This window comes from Nerophis lumbriciformis, linkage group LG21 (assembly GCF_033978685.3).
Source record: "Nerophis lumbriciformis linkage group LG21, RoL_Nlum_v2.1, whole genome shotgun sequence".
In the NCBI taxonomy this organism is placed as follows: Eukaryota; Metazoa; Chordata; class Actinopteri; order Syngnathiformes; family Syngnathidae; genus Nerophis; species Nerophis lumbriciformis.
The window spans coordinates 33,094,305-33,115,881 of record NC_084568.2 but is presented as its reverse complement, the minus strand read 5'-3'; the positions used below and the strand labels follow the sequence as shown (position 1 = coordinate 33,115,881).

At 38.6% G+C, this 21,577-nt stretch overlaps 1 protein-coding gene across 11 annotated transcripts in view; it reads right to left on the bottom strand.

Moving 5' to 3' along the window:
- The window catches only part of adgrb2 (adhesion G protein-coupled receptor B2), a 771,897-nt gene that overhangs the window by 184,045 nt on the left and 566,275 nt on the right, over positions 1 to 21,577 (bottom strand). For all 11 annotated transcript variants that reach the window (XM_061982439.1, XM_061982435.1, XM_061982437.2 and 8 more), the window contains one exon: positions 980 to 1,049. In XM_061982439.1, the coding sequence (XP_061838423.1) occupies positions 980 to 1,049 (70 nt within the window). The remainder of the gene's footprint in view (positions 1 to 979; positions 1,050 to 21,577) is intronic.

Sequence of the window (21,577 nt, the reverse complement as noted above, 5' to 3'; positions counted from 1 at the left end):
GGAGTTTGGATATTATAGTGCCAAATAAGATTTAAAATTTTTCTAATCCTGTTTAAATATATTTTCTACTGATTCTACCATGAATTGATTAACGTGGACCCCGACTTAAACAAGTTGAAAAACTTATTGGGGTGTTACCATTTAGTGGTCAATTGTACGGAATATGTACTGTACTGTGCAATCTACTAATAAAAGTTTCATTTAATCAATTAATGCTAACATGTTTACAAGTGTCTGTGTTAGTATTATTGATTTACAATAGCATTCTTTTTGTATTGTTTCACTTTCACAAATTCCTCAGTAAATTCACCAAAATGTCACCGTGGAGTTATTGAGTCTGTTTAGCTGATTGGAGAGCTAGCTTCTGCAGCTAGTGGGACCATGACGATGAATTCTGTTTTGTTTGATCAGCCGTTTTACTGCCGTGTTACATACACCGTTTGGAAATTAAGGTATGTAAAAAAACATTTACAAAATAAATAAGTAGAGATGTCCGATAATGGCTTTTTTCCCCCCGATTTCCGATATTGTCCAACTCTTAATTACCGACTCCGATATCAACCGATACCGATATATACAGTCGTGGAATTAACACATTATTATGCCTAATTTTGTTGTGATGCCCCGCTGGATGCATTAAACAATGTAACTTTACCATGAATTGATTAACGTGGACCCCGACTTAAACAAGTTGAAAGACTTATTCGGGTGTTACCATTTAGTGGTCAATTGTACGGAATATGTACTGTACTGTGCAATCTACTAATATAAGTTTCAATCAATCAATCAATCAAAAGATTAATTGTATTTGCTGGTTAAATGCAGTGGCCGGTAGATGGCGGGTGGCCATTGTGCAACATCAGTACCAGTGCAGTAAGTAAGTGTGCCTTACACTCACTGAAGTGTCATATTTCCATGTGCATTATGTAAAAATGTGCGCGAAGCAACAAGGTGAAAATGAAGAGGCCATGATACTCACTAGCTTGCTGTGCCGTAGCCTCTAGCTCTGGTGAAGCCGACTGACACTGCCACAACCAAGGCTGGAAGACCTACAAGACAAAGCGACAAAGAAGTCCAACGGGTGACACAAAAGATGGAAGACAGTGTTTTTCCAAAATCAGTATATGTGACTGTTGATGTGTGGGTAAGTGCTTTGCATGTGCTCCCTGAGCCCGAGGTCATGCTGCAGGCAGAAAAAATATTGGCTTAGATCCCAGTTTTGGGTGTTATTTATTCATCGCATCACAGTCCTGTTGCACTGGCATTAGAGATGTGACGTTCGCCAGCAAATCAAGTCTTTGCAACGGCTCTTTTAGGTGAACAACGGGAACCGATTTCCAGTTGTGAGCCGTTTGTTTGGAAGCCGTTTTTTATCCACATGCAAATTTAGCGTCGACAATTTCCCATTCTGCACCCGACTGGCAACTGGACTAGAAAATGAGTCAAGGCATTTGGATTTACAAAACCCAAAACCAGTGAAGTTGGCACTTTGTGTAATTCGTAAATAAAAACAGAATACAATGATTTGCAAATCCTCTTCAGCTTATATTCAATTGAATAAACTGCAAAGACAAGATATTTAATGTTCCAACTGAAAAATGTAATTATTTAAAAAAAAAAAATCATTAACTTAAAATTTAATGGCAGCAACACATTGCAAAAAAGTTGTCACAGGGGCATTTTTACCACTGTGTTACATGGCCTTTCCTTTTAACAACACTCAGTAAACGTTTGGGAACTGAGGAGGTCTATTTTTGAAGCTTTTCAGGTGGAATTCTTTCCCATTTTTGCTTGATGTACAGCTTAAGTTGTTCAACAGTCCAGGGTCTCGTATTTTACGATTGATATTGTGCCACACTATGAAGCCACGCTGTTGTAACACGTGGCTTGGCATTGTCTTGCTGAAATAAGCAGGGGCGTCCATGATAATGTTGCTTGGATGGCAACATATGTTGCTCCAAAACCTGTATGTACCTTTCAACATTAATGGCGCCTTCACAGATGTGTAAGTTACCCATGCCCTGGGCACTAATACACCCCCATACCATCACAGATGCTGGCTTTTCAACTTTGCGCCTGTAACAGTCCGGATGGTTCTTTTCCTCTTTGTTCCGGAGGACACAACGTCCACAGTTTCCAAAAACAATTTTAAATGTGGACTCGTCAGACTACAGCATACTTTTGAACTTTGAACTTTTTAACAACATCCAGCGTTTCTGGGTGTTGTTGATAAATGGTTTTGGCTTTGCATAGTAGAGTTTTAACTTGCACTTACAGACATAGCGACAACCTCTAGTTACCGACAGTGGTTTTCTGAAGTGTTCCTGAGTCCATGTGGTGATATCCTTTACACATTAATGTCAATTTTTTGATGCAGTACCGTCTGAGGGATCGAAAGTCCGTAATATCATCGCTTACTTTTAGCGATATCTCCAGATTCTCTGAACCTTTTGATGATATTATGGACCGTAGATGGTGAAATCCCTAAATTCATTGCAATAGCTCGTTGAGAAATGTTGTTCTTAAATTGTTGGACAATTTGCTCACACATTTGTTCAAAGTGGTGACCCTCGCCCCGTCCTTGTTTGTGAATGACTGAGCATTTCATGGAAGCTGCTTTTATACCCAATCATGGCACCCACCTATTCCCAATTAGCCTGTTCACCTGTGGGATGTTCCAAATAAGTGTTTGATGAGCATTCCTCAACTTTCTCAGTCTTTTTTGCCACTTGTGCCAGCTTTTTTGAAACATGTTGCAGGCATCAAAATTCAAATGAGCTAATATTTGCCAAAAATAACATTTTCCAATTTGAACATTAAGTATCTTGTCTTTGCAGTCTATTCAATTGAATATAGGTTGAAAAGGATTTGTAAATCATTGTATTCTGTTTTTTTTTTTTACCATTTACACAACGTGACAACTTCACTGGTTTTTGGGGTTTGTACTTTTTTTGTTTGTTTTTATGAAAAAAAAAAAAAATTTTTTTTTTTACATAATATGAAACAATTTAAAATGTTTTGTTCCATAATATTTTGCAGAAATACATGCATTTTCAAAAGTCATTATTTTCTAACTATTTATTTTTTATTTCATTTAGCAATATTTAGATGCACTTTTCAGTTTCATTAATCTCAACAGGAGTAGTACACACACCAGGTACGGTGATACAATATTGTACTCACATTTTTATTAGATCCAATTTTTTAAAGTTTTATTCATACTTTTTATGTCGAATAATGCATTGAATTCTTACATGTCTGTATTTTTTTTTGTATATTGCTAAAATGCTACTTTTTTTGGGTAAGGAAACATTCAAACTTGTTATGTCACTGCTAAATCATGAAAATATGGCAACGCCTTATGGAATATTTCCAATGAAAACACACCAAGAAATACAATTATAACCAATATTTCAGAATAATTCCCACCAATAGAGTAATATTTGTGTAAATTAAATCATTCTGATCAACATCTTATCGTATAACTGATACTAATGATTAGGTGTGCACAATTTTGAGAAAAAAACCTACCGCTAATTGCGATTTTCCACTCCAAAATTGCCATAGCGATTCGTTTTTTTAGACATTAAAATGCATAAAACTATAAAAATAACAAATGAAAGAAGACATGCCAACATATTCTTGTCTCATCGTGCCACTCAGAACAATATGCAATAATTTACTTTAAATCATACAGTATTTGGCTTGATGCACACAGACTCAGTTATTTTGTCTACATCATGCTCATAAACTGAATAAATAACCCCTAAAAAACATACAGTGTTTATAAAGTAATGTAATCATGATATATAATAATAATGCAAGTACCCATTTTAAAGGATATCAACTTTATCCATTCATTCATTCTCAAAATAATCTTACTCATCTCATCATATGAAATATAACTTACTTCACCAATTACTATTTATTAGAGATGTCCGATAATGGCTTTTTGCCGATATCCGATATTCCGATATTGTCCAACTCTTTAATTACCGATACCGATATCCAGAGGTGGGTAGAGTAGCCAGAAATTGTACTCAAGTAAGAGTACTGTTACTTTAGAGATTTATTACTCAAGTAAAAGTAAGTAGTAGTCACCCAAATATTTACTTGAGTAAAAGTAAAAAGTATGTTGTGAAAAAACTACTCAAGTACTGAGTAACTGATGAGTAACATACACACACATATCATATATATATATATATATATATATATATATATATATATATATATATATATACACACACACACATATATACATATATATATATATATATACATTGATATATACAGTATATAATTTATATTTATTTATTTTGCCGTTTTTGTTTACATGTTAAAGGTGTTTTAATGAATATACATGCATGTTTAACACATATAGATTCCTTTCTTTCATGAAGACAAGAATATAAATTGGTGTATTACCTGATTCTGATGACTTGCATTGATTGGAATCAGACAGCAGTGATGATAACGGCCACGTTTTCAAATGGAGGAGAAAAAAAGTTCCTCCTTTCTGTCTAATACCACATGAAAGTGTTTGGTTTTTGGCATCTAATTTGTCCAGCTTCCATATTCGTTTTTATACACTTTACAAGAAATACTTTGGCGGCAAACTCCGTAGCTTGCTAGCTTGTTTGCGCTGGCATTCGGAGACTCTTATTTTGAAAGCGCATGCGCGATGGAGCGGCACTTTTATTGTGAAGACAGGAACTGTGTAGTCAGTCTTTAGGCTTTTGACGAGATGTACGGTTGAAATAAAAAAGGGTCTTTTTTCCTTCACAATTTTGATTGATTGATTGGAACTTTTATTAGTAGATTGCACAGTACAGTATATATTCCGTACAATTGACCACTAAATGGTAACACCCCAATAAGTTTTTCAACTTGTTTAAGTCGGGTCATGTGACCGCCTGGCTCGATTTGATTGGTTTAACGTCACCAGTGACTGCATCTGATTGGTGGAACGGAGTGAACGTCACCAGTGACTGTATTTGTTGAAACGCAGGCACTATGAAGGTCTGTCTGACAGACCAAAACAAACAAAGCGTGCATTAACAGATCGATAAAAATTAGTAGCGAGTAGCGAGCTGAATGTAGATAAAAGTAGCGGAGTAAGAGTAGCGGAGTAAAAGTAGCGTTTCTTCTCTATAAATATACTCAAGTAAAAGTAAAAGTATGTTGCATTAAAACTACTCTTAGAAGTACAATTTATCCCAAAAGTTACTCAAGTAGATGTAACGGAGTAAATGTAGCGCGTTACTACCCACCTCTGCCGATATCAACCGATATATACAGTCGTGGAATTAACACATTATTATGCCTAATTTGGACAACCAGGTATGGTGAAGATAAGGTACTTTTAAAAAATGTTTATAAAATAAAATAAATAAGTTAAAAACATTTTCTTGAATAAAAAAGAAAGTAAAACAATATAAAAACAGTTACATAGAAACTAGTAATTAATGAAAATGAGTAAAATTAACTGTTAAAGGTTAGTACTATTAGTGGACCATGTGTGCTTACGGACTGTATCCCTTGCAGACTGTATTGATATATATTGATATATAATGTAGGAACCACAATATTAATAACAGAAAGAAACAACCCTTTTGTGTGAATGAGTGTAAATGGAGGAGGGAGAATTTTTGGGTTGGTGCACTAATTGTAAGTGTATCTTGTGTTTTTTATGTTGATTAAAAAAAAACAAAAAAAACAAAAAAAAAGATACCGATAATAAAAAAAACGATCCCGATCATTTCCGATATTACATTTTAACGCATATATCAGACATCTCTACTATTTATATTTATTTTTATTGTGATTACTTATGCAGTATATTGTGAATAAATTGAGAACCGGAAGTGAACAAAAGATTGAGCAACTGTTATGTAAAAGAAATGGGGTAGGATTAAATAAGCTCTGCCTCTTCCTACTCCTTTTCGAACTTGTTGAAAAGAGAAACTGGAAATGGTGATGTATCATGTTGTATGTTCGAAATAAACTCAAACTTGTATTTCTCATTACTGTAGAATTGTTTATCATTGCACTGTAACTGAAAGGTAAATAACTGTTACCCTAAATACTGTAAATAAACAAAAATAAAATAAACCCATTTATGTATGCAAAATTTGAACCTAAATAAATGTTGAACATCTTAAAGTGCATTTTCTTTCCCATTTGGAAAAACTAGGTCTTTTTGTTTGTTGCCATCACGGCATTCTAACTCGTTCGTCCGGTTGAAGCTGAAATATCACATCGGGACATTTGGATTTCTAGTCATATTTTTACCTCCTAACTTTTGTTACTTTGCGCAACTTCCGACTACTCTTACCTCTGTGTGTATAAAGCCGGCGGTCTTGGGCTTCGCCCACCGAGACAAAGATTGTGGATGAGTGAAAAGAGGGCTCACTGCGTTCACTTAATTCTACTCTTAAATATACGCGCAGAGTGAGACCTCTTTCTCCCTGTTTGAAGCGAGAGACGAAGAAACGCGGGTCTCGACAATTCTCATTGGCGATCATGTCTGTCACTCAAATGGTGGTGACGGTGGAGGAAACAACAACAACCGCTACCTCTGGTGGTTACGTTATCGCACTAATTAAAACCTCAATGTCAAATCATCGTGCAGCCCTACTAGCGATTGTTACCTTGATTACCTCAGGGAGCAATACTCGGACCAAAATTGTTCAATCTCTATATAAATGACATTTGTAAAGTTAAAGTTAGTATTATTTGCAGATGATACTACACTATAATATACGATATTTTGTTCAGGAGAGAACACAGAAGATCAATTAAAAAGACGGTTTGACAAAAACAGACTATCTTTGAATCTCAGTAAGACTAAAAAAATGCTATTTGGTAACAGTAGAAGAGAAAGTCAAATGCAAATACAGATAGACGGAGTAAATATTGAAAGGGTAAAAGAAAACACATTTTTGGGGGTAATAATAGATGATGAAATGAATTGGAAATCTCATCTAAAAATATGCAACATAAAGTAGCAAGAAACACGTCAATAAAGAATAAAGTACAACATGTTCTAGACCAAAAATCACTTCATATTCTCTACTGCTCACTAGTGTTACATATCTGAGTTATTGTGCAGAAATATGGGGAAACAACTACACTTCATTCATGCGTTCGTTACGTCTCGTCTCGACTACTGTAACGTATTATTTTCGGGTCTCCCTATGTCTAGCATTAAAAGATTACAATTGGTACAAAATGCGGCTGCTAGACTTTTGACAAGAACAAGAAAGTTTGATCATATTAGGCCTATACTGGCTCACCTGCACTGGCTTCCTGTGCACTTAAGATGCGACTTTAAGGTTTTACTACTTACGTATAAAATACTACACGGTCTAGCTCCGTCCTATCTTGTCGATTGTATTGTACCATATGTCCCGGCAAGAAATCTGCGTTCAAAGAACTCCGGCTTATTAGTGATTCCCAGAGCCCAAAAAAAGTCTGCGGGCTATAGAGCGTTTTCTATTGGGGCTCCAGTACTATGGAATGCCCTCCCGGTAACAATTAGAGATGCTACCTCAGTAGAAGCATTTAAGTCCCATCTTAAAACTCATTTGTATACTCTAGCCTTTAAATAGACCCCCCTTTTAGACCAGTTGATCTGCCGTTTCTTTTTTTTTCTCCTCTGCTCCCCTCTTCCTTGTGGAGGGGGGGCCCAGGTCCGGTGGCCATGGATGAAGTGCTGGCTGTCCAGAGTCGGGACCCGAGGTGGACCGCTCGCCTGTGCATCGGCTGGGAACATCTCTGCGCTGCTGACCCGTCTCCGCTCGGGATGGTGTCCTGCTGGCCCCACTATGGACTGGACTCTTACTATTATGTTAGATCCACTATGGACTGGACTCTTACTATTATGTTGGATCCACTATGGACTGGACTCTCACAATATTATGTCAGACCCACTCGACATCCATTGCATTCGGTCTCCCTTAGAGGGGGGGGGGTTACCCACATATGCGGTCCTCTCCAAGGTTTCTCATAGTCTTTCACATCGACGTCCCACTGGGGTGAGTTTTTCCTTGCCCTTATATGGGCTCTGTACCGAGGATGTCGTTGTGGCTTGTGCAGCCCTTTGAGACACTTGTGATTTAGGGCTATATAAATAAACATTGATTGATTGATTGATTCACTAACTGTGTTACAAAAAAGATAAATTAGAAAAATACATTCTATTGGATATAGAGAACATACAAACCCCATCCATCCATCCATCCATTTTCTACCGCTTGTCCCTTCATTTATTAAATCACAATTATTGAAATTCAACGATTTGGTGCATTTGCAAGAAGCTAAAACGATGTACAAAGCAAACTATAACCTGCTAGCCAAGAATGTACAACAATTCTTCTCAACAAAAGAGGAGACATATAACCTTAGAGGAAAATCTAATTTAAAACATTTGTATGTTCTTAAAACCTTTAGTATATTAGTATGTGGAATTAAATTATGGAACAGATTAAGCAAAGAAATCAAACAAAGCACCAATATGATTCAGTTTAAGAGACTGTTCAAACTACAACTACTCACAAAGTACAATAATTATGATGAACATCTTGAACCCTTTTCTTTTTCTTTATTGAGACAAAGATTATTTATGTATTTAATATTTGTATGCTTACTTTGGTATATTATTTATTTGTTCACTGTTCTGCTACAGAGAACAAAGAAATTGGATTAAATGGCTATGGTATGAAAAGGGGTAGGATTAAATAAGCTCTGCTTCTTCCTACTCCTTTTCGGACGTGCTGTATTGAAACAACTGGAATTGTGTGATGCGTTACATATCGTATGCATGTTCCAAATAAACTGAAACTGAACTGAACTGATAGAGAAAAACAAAAAAACTAACTGTAATAATGAGCCAGAATTGTGAGGGAATGAAGATTCAGCTCCCTTTAAAGGGGAACATTACCACAATTTCAGAAGGGTTAAAACCATTAAAAATCAGTTCCCAGTGGCTTATTTTATTTTTCGAAGTTTTTTTCAAAATTTTACCCATCACGCAATATCCCTAAAAAAAGCTTCAAAGTGCCTGATTTTAACCACCCGTCCATTTTCCTGTGACGTCACATAGTGAAGCCAACACAAACAAACATGGAGGAAAGAACAGCGAGCTATAGCGACATTAGCTCGGATTCAGACTTGGATTTCAGCGGCTTAAGCGATTCAACAGATTACGCATGTATTGAAACGGATGGTTGTAGTGTGGAGGCAGGTAGCGAAAACGAAATTGAAGAAGGAACTGAAGCTATTGAGCCATATCGGTTTGAACCGTATGCAAGCGAAACCGACGAAAACGACACGACACGACAGCCAGCGACACGGGACAAAGCGAGGACGAATTCGGCGATCGCCTTCTAACCAAAGATTGGTATGTGTTTGTTTGGCATTAAAGGAAACTAACAACTATGAACTAGGTTTACAGCATATGAAATACATTTGGCAACAACATGCACTTTGAGAGTGCAGACAGCCCATTTCAGGCGCGCTAAGAACATATATTTTTCCACGATTTCAGCACTCAGGTTAACCATACCTAAATAGACACAAAATACTGCATTACACAAGACTACCCGTATGTACTCGAATGATTGAAAAAAATAAATGCTTTTAAGCTAAATTATTGGTAAACACAGTTTATGTATAATAATTTACGTAAAACCGCGAGTAATGAATAAAGTTTTCATCAATTAATATATTCTGTAGACATACCCTCATCCGCTCTCTTTTCCTGAAAGCTGATCTGTCAAGTTTTGGAGTTGATGTCAGCATCTGCTTTGAGTGTCGCAGGATATCCACACATTCTTGCCATCTCTGTCGTAGCATAGCTTTCGTCGTTAAAGTGTGCGGAACAAACGACTGACCATTTCGTCGCCTTTCCCCACACCCTCGTATTTTGAACAAATTTCGTCCAATTTCTAGCCACTTTCGCATCTGTGGGCCACTGGTGCAACTTGAATCCGTCCCTGTTCGTGTTGTTACACCCATCCGAGAGCGAATAATAGAAAGGCGTTTAATTCGCCAAAATTCACCCATTTAGAATTCGGAAATCGGTTAAAAAAATATATGGTCTTTTTTCTGCAACATCAAGGTATATATTGACGCTTACATAGGTCTGGTGATAATGTTCCCCTTTAAAGAACCATAAATCCCTTCCTGAACTGACATCTTCTATTTGAGCATTTGAAACAAAGAACTAAAGCATCCATGTACAGTATGTACAGTATGTATGTATGACATGGCTTTAGGTGGTAAAAAAGCATGCAAATGGAGTCAGGCTGTGCATACTACAAGAGCCAGTGTCACGTGGCGACACAGTGAACTATGCTCGGCCCATAATGAGCTCGTTTCTGAAATATTCATGTGATTAACAAAGCTGTGATTATGGCCGCCGATGAAAAACAATTAAGAACACGACGCACGGACAAATAAGTCGGCGGGGGAGTCAGGGCCCGGGAAGGAAACACTTTAATTAGACAACATCCGTCTGGCAACATGGATAATTTAGGGACACCTATAGGTCATGTGCATGCGCTGCGCTGACAATCCAACACACAGGCGAGTCTCAGATCTGCTGTTTCCATGGCAACCGATTTCAATCACGTAATTTGGGGGGAAAATTGCAAACTGGATGGTCGGTAGATAAGGCCTACTCTACTGGGTGATTGTTTCATGCATTTTATGCATCTTCGCAAAGCCATTGCTCCCCCGCACGCACGCACGCACACACACACACACACACACACACACACACACACACACACACACACACACACACACACACACACACACACACACACACACACACACACACACACACACACACACATTCTTGTATGTGTTACATTCTTGAGACCTCTGTAAAATACCTACCTCTTTAGGACCAGCCTTTCTAGATATATAAAGATTTGTATTTACAAAATTAATAATATATACATACTATGCATGTATAAAAAAGCTTGTTGTGCAAAATGAGTTGGAATTACAGAAGAAATTTCACAAGAAAAACTTAGAATTTTGGCAGTATTATAATAAAAGTCGTCATTTTACTCAACGCAAGTCAACATTTTACAAGAAAAACTGAACATTTGTGCAATATAATGATAAAAGTTGGAATTTTACTCAATAACAGTCACAATTTTACAAGGTAAGCTTAACATTTTGGCAATCTTATGAAAAGAGTTGTAATTTTACTCGACAAAAGTCACAATTTTATAAAAAAAAACTTCAAATTTTTGGCAATATAATAATCTGAATTTTACTCGGCAAAATATGACAAAAGTCAAAATTTTACTCAAACAATTCAACTATTTTACAAAAACAACAAAAATGTTGCAATATTGTGATAAAAGTCAGAATTTTATATGACAAATGTCACCATTTTGCATTAAAAAGTAATAATTTTATATAAAAAAGTAATAATTTTACGAGAAAATATTGCAATATTACAGAAACAGAAAGAATATGAGAAAAAAGTCGACACATTGTGAGAAAAAAAGACTGCTTTTAGTTTTTTTTTTTTTTTTTTTAATCTTCATTATTTACTTAGTTATTACAGTATGTCTCTATATACATTTTTTAATTTGTTTTATGAATTTTGGCCAGAGGGGGCGCATTTCAATTTCTTACACACACTTGTCATTTTATATGTTGACCAGAGGGGAGAACTTTTAAAACCAACACACAGTCAATTTGAAAAATCCCTCCTTTTTGGGTCCACCCTAATTTTGATAGATTTCACCACCAGGAGTGCAAATGAGACATTCTCTATTAGATGCAACGGTTGTCCTTATTGGGACCATGATTTATGTCCTAACTTGTTCACCGGTCCTCATATGGAAGCTACTTTTCCTTGTTGATGTCTCAAGAAGGGTAGAAATACAAGAACACACACACACACACACACACACACACACACACACACACACACACACACACACACACACACACACACACACACGCACGCACGCACGCACGCACGCACGCACGCACGCACGCACGCACGCTCTTGTATCTGTTTCCTTCTTGAGACCTCCGAAAAATGCCTACCTCTAGTATTATGATAAAAGTCGTAATTTTACTCAACGCAAGTCAACATTTTACAAGAAAAACTGAGCATGTGTGCAATATAATGATAAAAGTTGGAATTTTACTTAACAGTCGCAATTTTACAAGTAAAGCTTAACATTTTGGTAATTTTATGAAAAGAGTCGTAATTTTACTTGACAAAAGTCACACTTTTATAAAAAAAAAAAAAAAAACTTTAAAATTTTGTCAATATAATAATAATAATAATCTGAATTTTACTTGGCAAAATTATGACAAAAGTCAGCTGTTCACCTGGCAGGTTTTTTCGGGGATGAATAGGGAAGTCCTTTAGCTGCCGTCTTGTTTTATCATATATTGCTGCCTTTGCACCTGTCATTGTTTACTTTTGTATGCACATTAAATCAACAAAAATCCTGACTTTGGAGCAATGTTCACAGACTCTAGTATTTGGCTCTCTATTAGATGCAATGGTTTCCCGTATTGGGACCATGACTTTGGTCCTAACTTGTTCATCGGTCCTCATATGGAAGGTACTTTTACTTGTTGATGTCTCAAGAAGGGTAGAAATACAAAAACATACGCACACACACACACGCACGCTCTTGTATATTTTACCTTCTTGAGACCTCTGAAAAATGCCTACCTCTAGTATTATGATAAAAGTCGTAATTTTACTCAACGCAAGTCAACATTTTACAAGAAAAACTGCACATTTGTGCAATATAATGATAGAAGTTGGAATTTTACTTAACAGTCGCAATTTTACAATTTCACAAGAAAAGCTTAACATTTTGGCAATTTTATGAAAAAGTCATAATTTTACTCGACAAAAGTTACACTTTTATAAGAACATTTTAAAATGTTGGAAATATTATAATAATAATCTGAATTTTACTTGGCAAAATTACGACAAAAGTCAACTGTTCACCTGGTAGGTTTTTTCGGGGATGAATAGGGAAGTCCTTTAGCTGCCGTCTTGTTTTATCATATATTGCTGCCTTTGCACCTGTCATTGTTTACTTTTGTATGCACATTAAATCAACAAAAATCCTGACTTTGGAGCAATGTTCACAGACTCTAGTATTTGGCTCTCTATTAGATGCAATTGTTTTCCGTATTGGGACCATGACTTTGGTCCTAACTTGTTCATCGGTTCTCATATGGAAGGTACTTTTCCTTGTTGATGTCTCAAGAAGGGTAGAAATACAAGAACACACATTGTATTTGTTACCTTCTTGAGAGCTCCGAAAAATGCCTACCTCTAGTATTATGATAAAAGTCGTAATTTTACTCAACGCAAGTGATAAATATAAATGATAAATGTGTTATACTTGTATAGCGCTTTTCTACCTTCAAGGTACTCAAAGCGCTTTGACACTATTTCCACATTCACCCATTCACACACACATTCACACACCGATGGCGGGAGCTGCCATGCAAGGCGCTAACCAGCAGCCATCAGGAGCAAGGGGTGAAGTGTCTTGCTCAAGGACACAACAGACGTGACTAGGATGGTAGAAGGTGGGGATTGAACCCCAGTAACCAGCAACACTCCGATTGCTGGCACGCCCACTCTACCAACTTCGCCACGCCGTCCCCAGTAAAAAGTAAAAAAGTAAAGATTTTACAGGAAAAACTGAACATTTGTGCAATATAATAATAAAAGTTGGAATTTTACTCAATAACAGTCGCAATTTTATGAAAATAGTCGTCATTTTATAGGAAAACTTTAAATTTTTTTGGCTATCCATCCATCCATCCATCTTCTTCCGCTTATCCGAGGTCGGGTCGCGGGGGCAGCAGCTTAAGCAGGGAAGCCCAGACTTTCCTCTCCCCAGCCACTTCGTCCAGCTCCTCCCGGGGGATCCCGAGGCGTTCCCAGGCCAGCCGGGAGACATAGTCTTCCCAACGTGTCCTGGGTCTTCCCCGTGGCCTCCTACCGGTTGGACGTGCCCTAAACACCTCCCGAGGGAGGCGTTCGGGTGGCATCCTGACCAGATGCCCGAACCACCTCATCTGGCTCCTCTCGATGTGGAGGAGCAGTGGCTTTACTTTGAGCTCTCCCCGGATGGCAGAGCTTCTCACCCTATCTCTAAGGGAGAGCCCCGCCACCCGGCGGAGGAAACTCATTTCGGCCGCCTGTACCCGTGATCTTGTCCTTTCGGTCATAACCCAAAGCTCATGACCATAGGTGAGGATGGGAACGTAGATCGACCGGTAAATTGAGAGCTTTGCCTTCCGGCTCAGCTCCTTCTTCACCACAACGGATCGATACAGCGTCCGCATTACTGAAGATGCCGCACCGATCCGCCTGTCGATCTCACGATCCACTTTTCCCTCACTCGTGAACAAGACTCCTAGGTACTTGAACTCCTCCACTTGGGGCAGGGTCTCCTCCCCAACCCGGAGATGGCACTCCACCCTTTTCCGGGCGAGAACCATGGACTCGGACTTGGAGGTGCTGATTCTCATCCCAGTCGCTTCACACTCGGCTGCGAACCGATCCAGTGAGAGCTGAAGATCCTGGCCAGATGAAGCCATCAGGACCACATCATCTGCAAAAAGCAGAGACCTAATCCTGCAGCCACCAAACCGGATCCCCTCAACGCCTTGACTGCGCCTAGAAATTCTGTCCATAAAAGTTATGAACAGAATCGGTGACAAAGGGCAGCCTTGGCGGAGTCCAACCCTCACTGGAAACGTGTCCGACTTACTGCCGGCAATGCGGACCAAGCTCTGACACTGATCATACAGGGAGCGGACTGCCACAATCAGACAGTCCGATACCCCATATTCTTTGGCTATATTATAATAATAATCTGAATTTTACTTGGCAAAATTATGACAAAAGTCAACTGTTCACCTGGCAGGATTTTCGGGGAAAAATAGGGAAGTCCTTTCGCTGCCGTCTTGTTTTATCATATATTGCTGCCTTTGCACCTGTCAATGTTTACTTTAGTATGCACATTCGATCAACAAAAATCCTGACTTTGGAGCAATGTTCACAGACTCTAGTATTTGGCTCTCTATTAGATACAATGGTTTTCCGTATTGGTACCGTGATTTCGGTCCAAACTTGTTCACATCCCTCTTTCCTTGTTGATGTCTCAAGAAGGGTAGAAATACAAGAACACACACACACACTCTCACACACGCACACACAACCCCCGGCTCAGTATCTGTCAATCTGCAACTGTACAAAATATACATTGGGCCTGGTCTCCATCAGGGAAGGGCATCGGCAGGGCGTCTGATTAGACCGCTGGGATCAATATGGAGTGGGACGGCGTGAACAGGTGGATCTCGCCAGATCTGATCTTGTATTGATTATCCTAACATTCCTGTACTACACTGAAGGTGGGAAAGACACCTGCTTGATGCGGAGCTGAATACGCCGGGGATGATTCCCACTACATCGATATTAAAAAGCCGCGGCGGCCATTGTGCGAGGACTTTTTTTGCGCATTCACGCCTGGCTATAAATGATATTAGAAAGCATGATGGACGCCTCCTGGTAAATTGGGTCCATGCAGATGCAATTTGCACCGCGCTGCAAAGACGGATGGGGCGGAGGGGAAGGGGATACAAATGAGAATGGAATAAATGAAGGCTTTTACGCATTATGCTGGCAACAATTTCGACAGCGCAAGGACATTATCGGTTACATTTGTATGTAAAATATCTTTGCTGCTCTCCATCAGCGCCTCCTGTCACACAGCCAGTCTTAAAAAGCAACCTCAAATTCTCCTAGGACTGGAGCTCACGGTTACCGTACGATACACTTGAAGGTGTTTTCCGCTGATGTTTAAACAGCAGTATGTGTCCATAGAGGCCATTTATGAGCAACACATGAGAACAAAACATATCTCCTCCCGCACTTGTTACCTCAAACAGCCATCAACAGGACCGATAGATCTTCTTTTTAAAGGGGAACATTATCACCAGACCTATGTAAGCGTCAATATATACCTTGATGTTGCAGAAAAAAGACAATATATTTTTTCAACCGATTTCCGAACTCTAAATGGGTGAATTTTGGCGAATTAAACGCCTTTCTAATATTCGCTCTTGGAGCTAACATCGGGAAGCAATCCGCCATTTTCTCAAACACAGAGTCAAATCAGCTCTGTTATTTTCCTTTTTTTCGACTGTTTTCCGTACCTTGGAGACATCATGCCTCGTCGGTGTGTTGTCGGAGGGTGTAACAACACCAACAGGGACGGATTCAAGTTGCACCAGTGGCCCAAAGATGCCAAAGTGGCAAGAAATTGGACGTTTGTTCCGCACACTTTACCGACGAAAGCTATGCTACGACAGAGATGGCAAGAATGTGTGGATATCCTGCGACACTCAAAGCAGATGCAATTCCAACGATAAAGTCAAAGAAATCTGCCGCCAGACCCCCATTGAATCTGCCGGAGTGTGTGAGCAATTCAGGGACAAAGGACCTCGGTAGCACGGCAAGCAATGGCGGCAGTTTGTTCCCGCAGACGAGCGAGCTAAACCCCCTGGATGTCTTGGCTCACACCGTCCCGAAGATGATCAAGAGAAGAATATCGACCCTAGCTTCTCTGGCCTGCTGACATGAGGGTATGTCTACAGAATATATTAATTGATGAAAATTGGGCTGTCTGCACTCTCAAAGTGCATGTTGTTGCCAAATGTATTTCATATGCTGTAAACCTAGTTCATAGTTGTTAGTTTCCTTTAATGCCAAACAAACACATACCAATCGTTGGTTAGAAGGCGATCGCCGAATTCGTCCTCGCTTTCTCCCGTGTCGCTGGCTGTCGTGTCGTTTGTCGGTTTCGCTTGCATACGGTTCAAACCGATATGGCTCAATAGCTTCAGTTTCTTCTTCAATTTCTTTTTCGCTACCTGCCTCCACACTACAACCATCCGTTTCAATACATGCGTAATCTGTTGAATCGCTTAAGCCGCTGAAATCCGAGTCTGAATCCGAGCTAATGTCGCTATAGCTTGCTGTTCTTTCCGACGTGTTTGTTTGTGTTGGCTTCACTATGTGACGTCACAGGAAAATGGACGGGTGGTTAAAATCAGGCACTTTGAAGCTTTTTTTTAGGGATATTGCGTGATGGGTAAAATTTTGAAAAAAACTTCGAAAAATATAATAAGCCACTGGGAACTGATTTTTAATGGTTTTAACGATTCTGAAATTGTGATAATGTTCCCCTTTAATACATGCTTTAATTCCTGTCCTTTAGACCAGGGGTCCCCAACCTTTTTTGCACCAGGGACCAATGTTGGGTTAGATACTAAAAACCAGTAACTAGTTACAGTTACTAGATACTTTATTTCAAAAGTAACTCAGTAATGCGTTACTGTGAAAAGTAACTATTTAGTTACTTATATAAAAAAAATGTTTTTAAGGCTCCCATTAATGCCCTTTTAGCCTTCATTTCAGTACTGTTATTGCACTGGAGAATAATACAATCTGCTGATCAACTTGACATGCATTTGCATCACTGAACTCTGATGAAGCAATGTGGTCTCCATACAACACACAAAGACAAATACCGTATTTTTCGGACTATAAGTCGCAGTTTTTTTCATCGTTTGGCCGGGCTCCAGTGCAACTTATATATGTTTTTTTCTTTCTTTATTATGCATTTTCGGCAGGTGCGACTTATACACCGAAAAATACGGTATATGTTTCAAAGGGCCAATTTATTTTGGGCCAGAACAAATTGACAAAACTTTTTTATATAGCTGCATGTTTTAATGTTTTAAGAATGTTTTAATGTGGACACATAGAATCATCATACTGCTGTGATTATATGCAAGTGTTTATTCAAGGCTAAGGCAAAATATCCAGATATATATCGTGTATCTTGACATGGCCTAAAAATATTGAGATATTAATAAAAGGCCAGATTGCCCAGCCCTAGTTGAAACGGTATATTATCAAACCTTTAAGTGTGAGAGTGAATGCCACAGACATTCAAATCATTAAGTTGCAGTCTTTACCATTCAGTCTTGTGTAAATGTGCTAAAATGCAACAGCAGAAATGTCGCAAGACTCTTGCATTACCATTCACAGCGTGTCGCTTTTGTCAACACAAACTAAACGACGAGATAAAAGCTATTTTAGTCATAAAAATTCCAATTTGACGAGGAGATGAAAGCACGCGCAAGCCGGCTCCTCTTTGCAAAACTGTTACGTCTGCTTGAACTGTGCCGCTGATGGGAAGAATCTCTGCTTTGAGTTGCCAGTAATAAGCGCTTTGAGCTTCTGGGCAAAAAGGTATATGGATTTATAGATCCCTTGTTATAATTGAAAAACAACAACTTCATAACAGCTGGGGTCCAGCAGGGGTGCCCAAACTTGTTCCACTAAGGGGCCACAGTCTGGCAAATCCAATAATCCGAGAGCAATTTTGGTACCGTATTTTTCGGAGTATAAACTGCTCCGGAGTATAAATCGCACGGGGTTGATGTGTGAGGGAGCAGGGTTGGGGTGGGGGCGGGTTTTGGTGGTAGCAGGGGTGTATAATGTAGCCCGGAAGAGTCAGGGCTGCATGGGATTCTGGGTATTTGTTCTGTTGTGTTTATGTTGTGTCTAGGTGCAGATATTCTCCCGAAATGTGTTTGTCATTCTTGTTTGGTTTTGGTTCAAAGTGTGGTGCATTATTAGTAAGAGTGTTAAAGTTGTTTTATATGGCCACCGTCAGTGTAACCTGTGTGGCTGTTGACCAAGTATGCCTTGCTGTCACTTACGTGTGCAAGCAGAAGATGCATATAACAAAAGGCTAGGCTGGCACGCTGTTTATACAGATTGTAGAGGGCGCTAAATGCTGTACCATCACGGCACGCCCTTATTATTGTTGTAAGGGTGAAAATCGGAAAATATTAATCACGGGAGGTTTCTGCGAGAGGCACTGAAATCCGGAAGTCTCCCGGGAAAATCCGGGGGGTCGGCAAGTATGCAGCTGGTTGCCGCGGGTTGCCGACCCCTGGTCTAGTCTCTTACGTGAATGAGATAAATAATACTATTTGATATTTTACGCTAATGTGTTAATAATTTCACACATAAGTCGCTCCTGAGTATAAGTCGCACCCCCGGCCAAACTATGAAAAAAACTGAGACTTATAGCCTGAAAAATACGGTAGTTTTCACCTTCAAAACCAGTGCAATATGTACATATTTTTAGGTATTAAAAAAACTACAAAATGCAATTTTTGAAGATATTTTGGGTGAATGCTAAATAGCCAAAGACGAACTTAAATGCTAAAAGTTAGCATGCTGGCCAAATAGCGGTCAATAATGAGCTAAAAAAGCTAGCATGCTAAGAGTAGTATGCTGTATGTATGGAATATACTCGATATATCGCGGGTTTGTCTCTGTGCAATATAGAAAATGACTATATCGTGATACTTGAGTATACGTTCTCACGCAGTTGCTTTTAGCTGCGGGCATTACACTACAGGCTCTTCTCACTCTTTCTTGTCTCTCCTTCTCACAGAGACATAAAACAAGCGCACCTTCTTACATACGTCACATACTGTCGCGCGTGCAACATGACGTTGCACATGACACGCCCTGGCGGAGCAGAGAGGTAGCAACACGGGTAACATTAGCTGTGGTGCTAACGTTGCGGTGCGAGTGGTAATACGAGAGAGAGAAGGTGTGAAACTGGTAACAAATGAAGGAAGAATTAATTCCAGCAGGGGGGTCCATCGTCTGGCAGTGGTTTGGCTTCAAGCGGGAAGATGTTGAACAGACAACCATAATATGTCAAGTATGCAGCAAAGCGTTGCTACAAAAAGTAGCACCACTGCTAATGTAGCATTATTTGAAAAGTCACCCGCTAGAGAATAAGGAGTTCTTGAAACTCCGCATGTCAACATCTCGGCCGGTGGCACACCAACAAAATGCCCAAGCAACCATTTCCAGATCAACACCGTATGAAAAAAATAGTCAACAACAGAAGGAGATAACGTCCGCAGGAACCTACCACATAGCGAAGGATTTGATTTCCTATTATGCAGCTCATTTTTATTTGACACTTATTGAAATATCTTGTGTGACATCATGCACAAAAGTGCACTTTATTTGTTTTAAACGATTGTAGTGGCGTTCTGTACAAAAAGTGCACTTTAATTTAGTGTTGTTTTGATACGTCATCTTAGTGACATCATGCACAAAAGTGCACTAATAGCTTGTTTTAAAATGTCTCTGACAATCTTGCACTTTCTGTTTGGAAATGACATGAATGTTTGTGCCACTGCTTAATAACTCTTTAATAAATACACTTTTAGTTGTGATTTCCCTCTCTGCATGAAAGTTTAAAAGGAGCATATATTAATGCAGTATGAAGAAGAACGTTTTAATGTAGACACATAGAACCATCATACTGCTGTGATTATATGCATCAAGTGTTCATTCAAGGCTAAGGCAAAATATGGAGATGTATACCGTGTATCGTGACATGGCCTAAAAATATTGAGATATTAATAAAAGGCCACATCGCTCAGCCCTAGTATGCTAGAATCCTAACAATAGCATGCTTGCAGTTAGCGATAGTGAAATACCAAAATATATGACAATGAAATTACTTTAAAAAGCTAATGATAGCAATATTAACTGTAGCATGGGTTCAGCACCAAAATATATCACTCTGCGATGTTTACCTGAAAAATGTGTAAAAGAAAATGCTAGCATGGTAACAGCATAAGTCAAGTACAAACATCTTGTGTAGAACTATGCAATTTGTTAAAAATACTGGCCTAATAACGTTAGCATACTAACAGGTAGCATAATAACAAAATATTAAGGTGTATACCTGCAAAATGTGCACACAAAAAAGCTATCATGTTAATATTAAAAGTAGGGGTGCAAAAAATGTCAATTCACATCCAAAACATTCTTATACACCCGGAATCAAAATCGATTCATAACATATTTTTTTTCAAATCTAGGTTGGTTTTTTTAAGATTACAAGATGTTTTAGGCCATCTCCATGCAACCAGAAAGAACCTTTTCAAACCAATAACTTGTTTTGCAATAGTTTCATTAAAAAATATTATGCCAAATAATAAATTGCGAGAATCGGTTTGAATAGAGAATCGATTCTGAATTGAATCTTCAGTCAAAATCTAGTTTTAATGCTAACAATTGTGCCGCGAGCAGTCAAACAAATAGCAACGAGACGCATTTTTGCACCGATACCAATATTTTAGTACCGGTACCAAAATGTATTTCGATACTTTTCTAAAAAATGGCATTATTGGCTTTATTTTAACAACAAATCTTAGGGTACATTAAACATATGTTTATTATTGCAAGTTTGTCCTTAAATAAAATAGTGAACATACAAGATAACTTGTCTTTTTGTAGTAAGTAAACAAACAAAGACTCCTAATTAGTCTGCTGACATACGCAGTAACATATTGTGTCATTTATCATTCTATTTGTCATTATTATATATATTATTATTATAAAGGACAAGCTGTAAAAATGTATTATTAATCCACT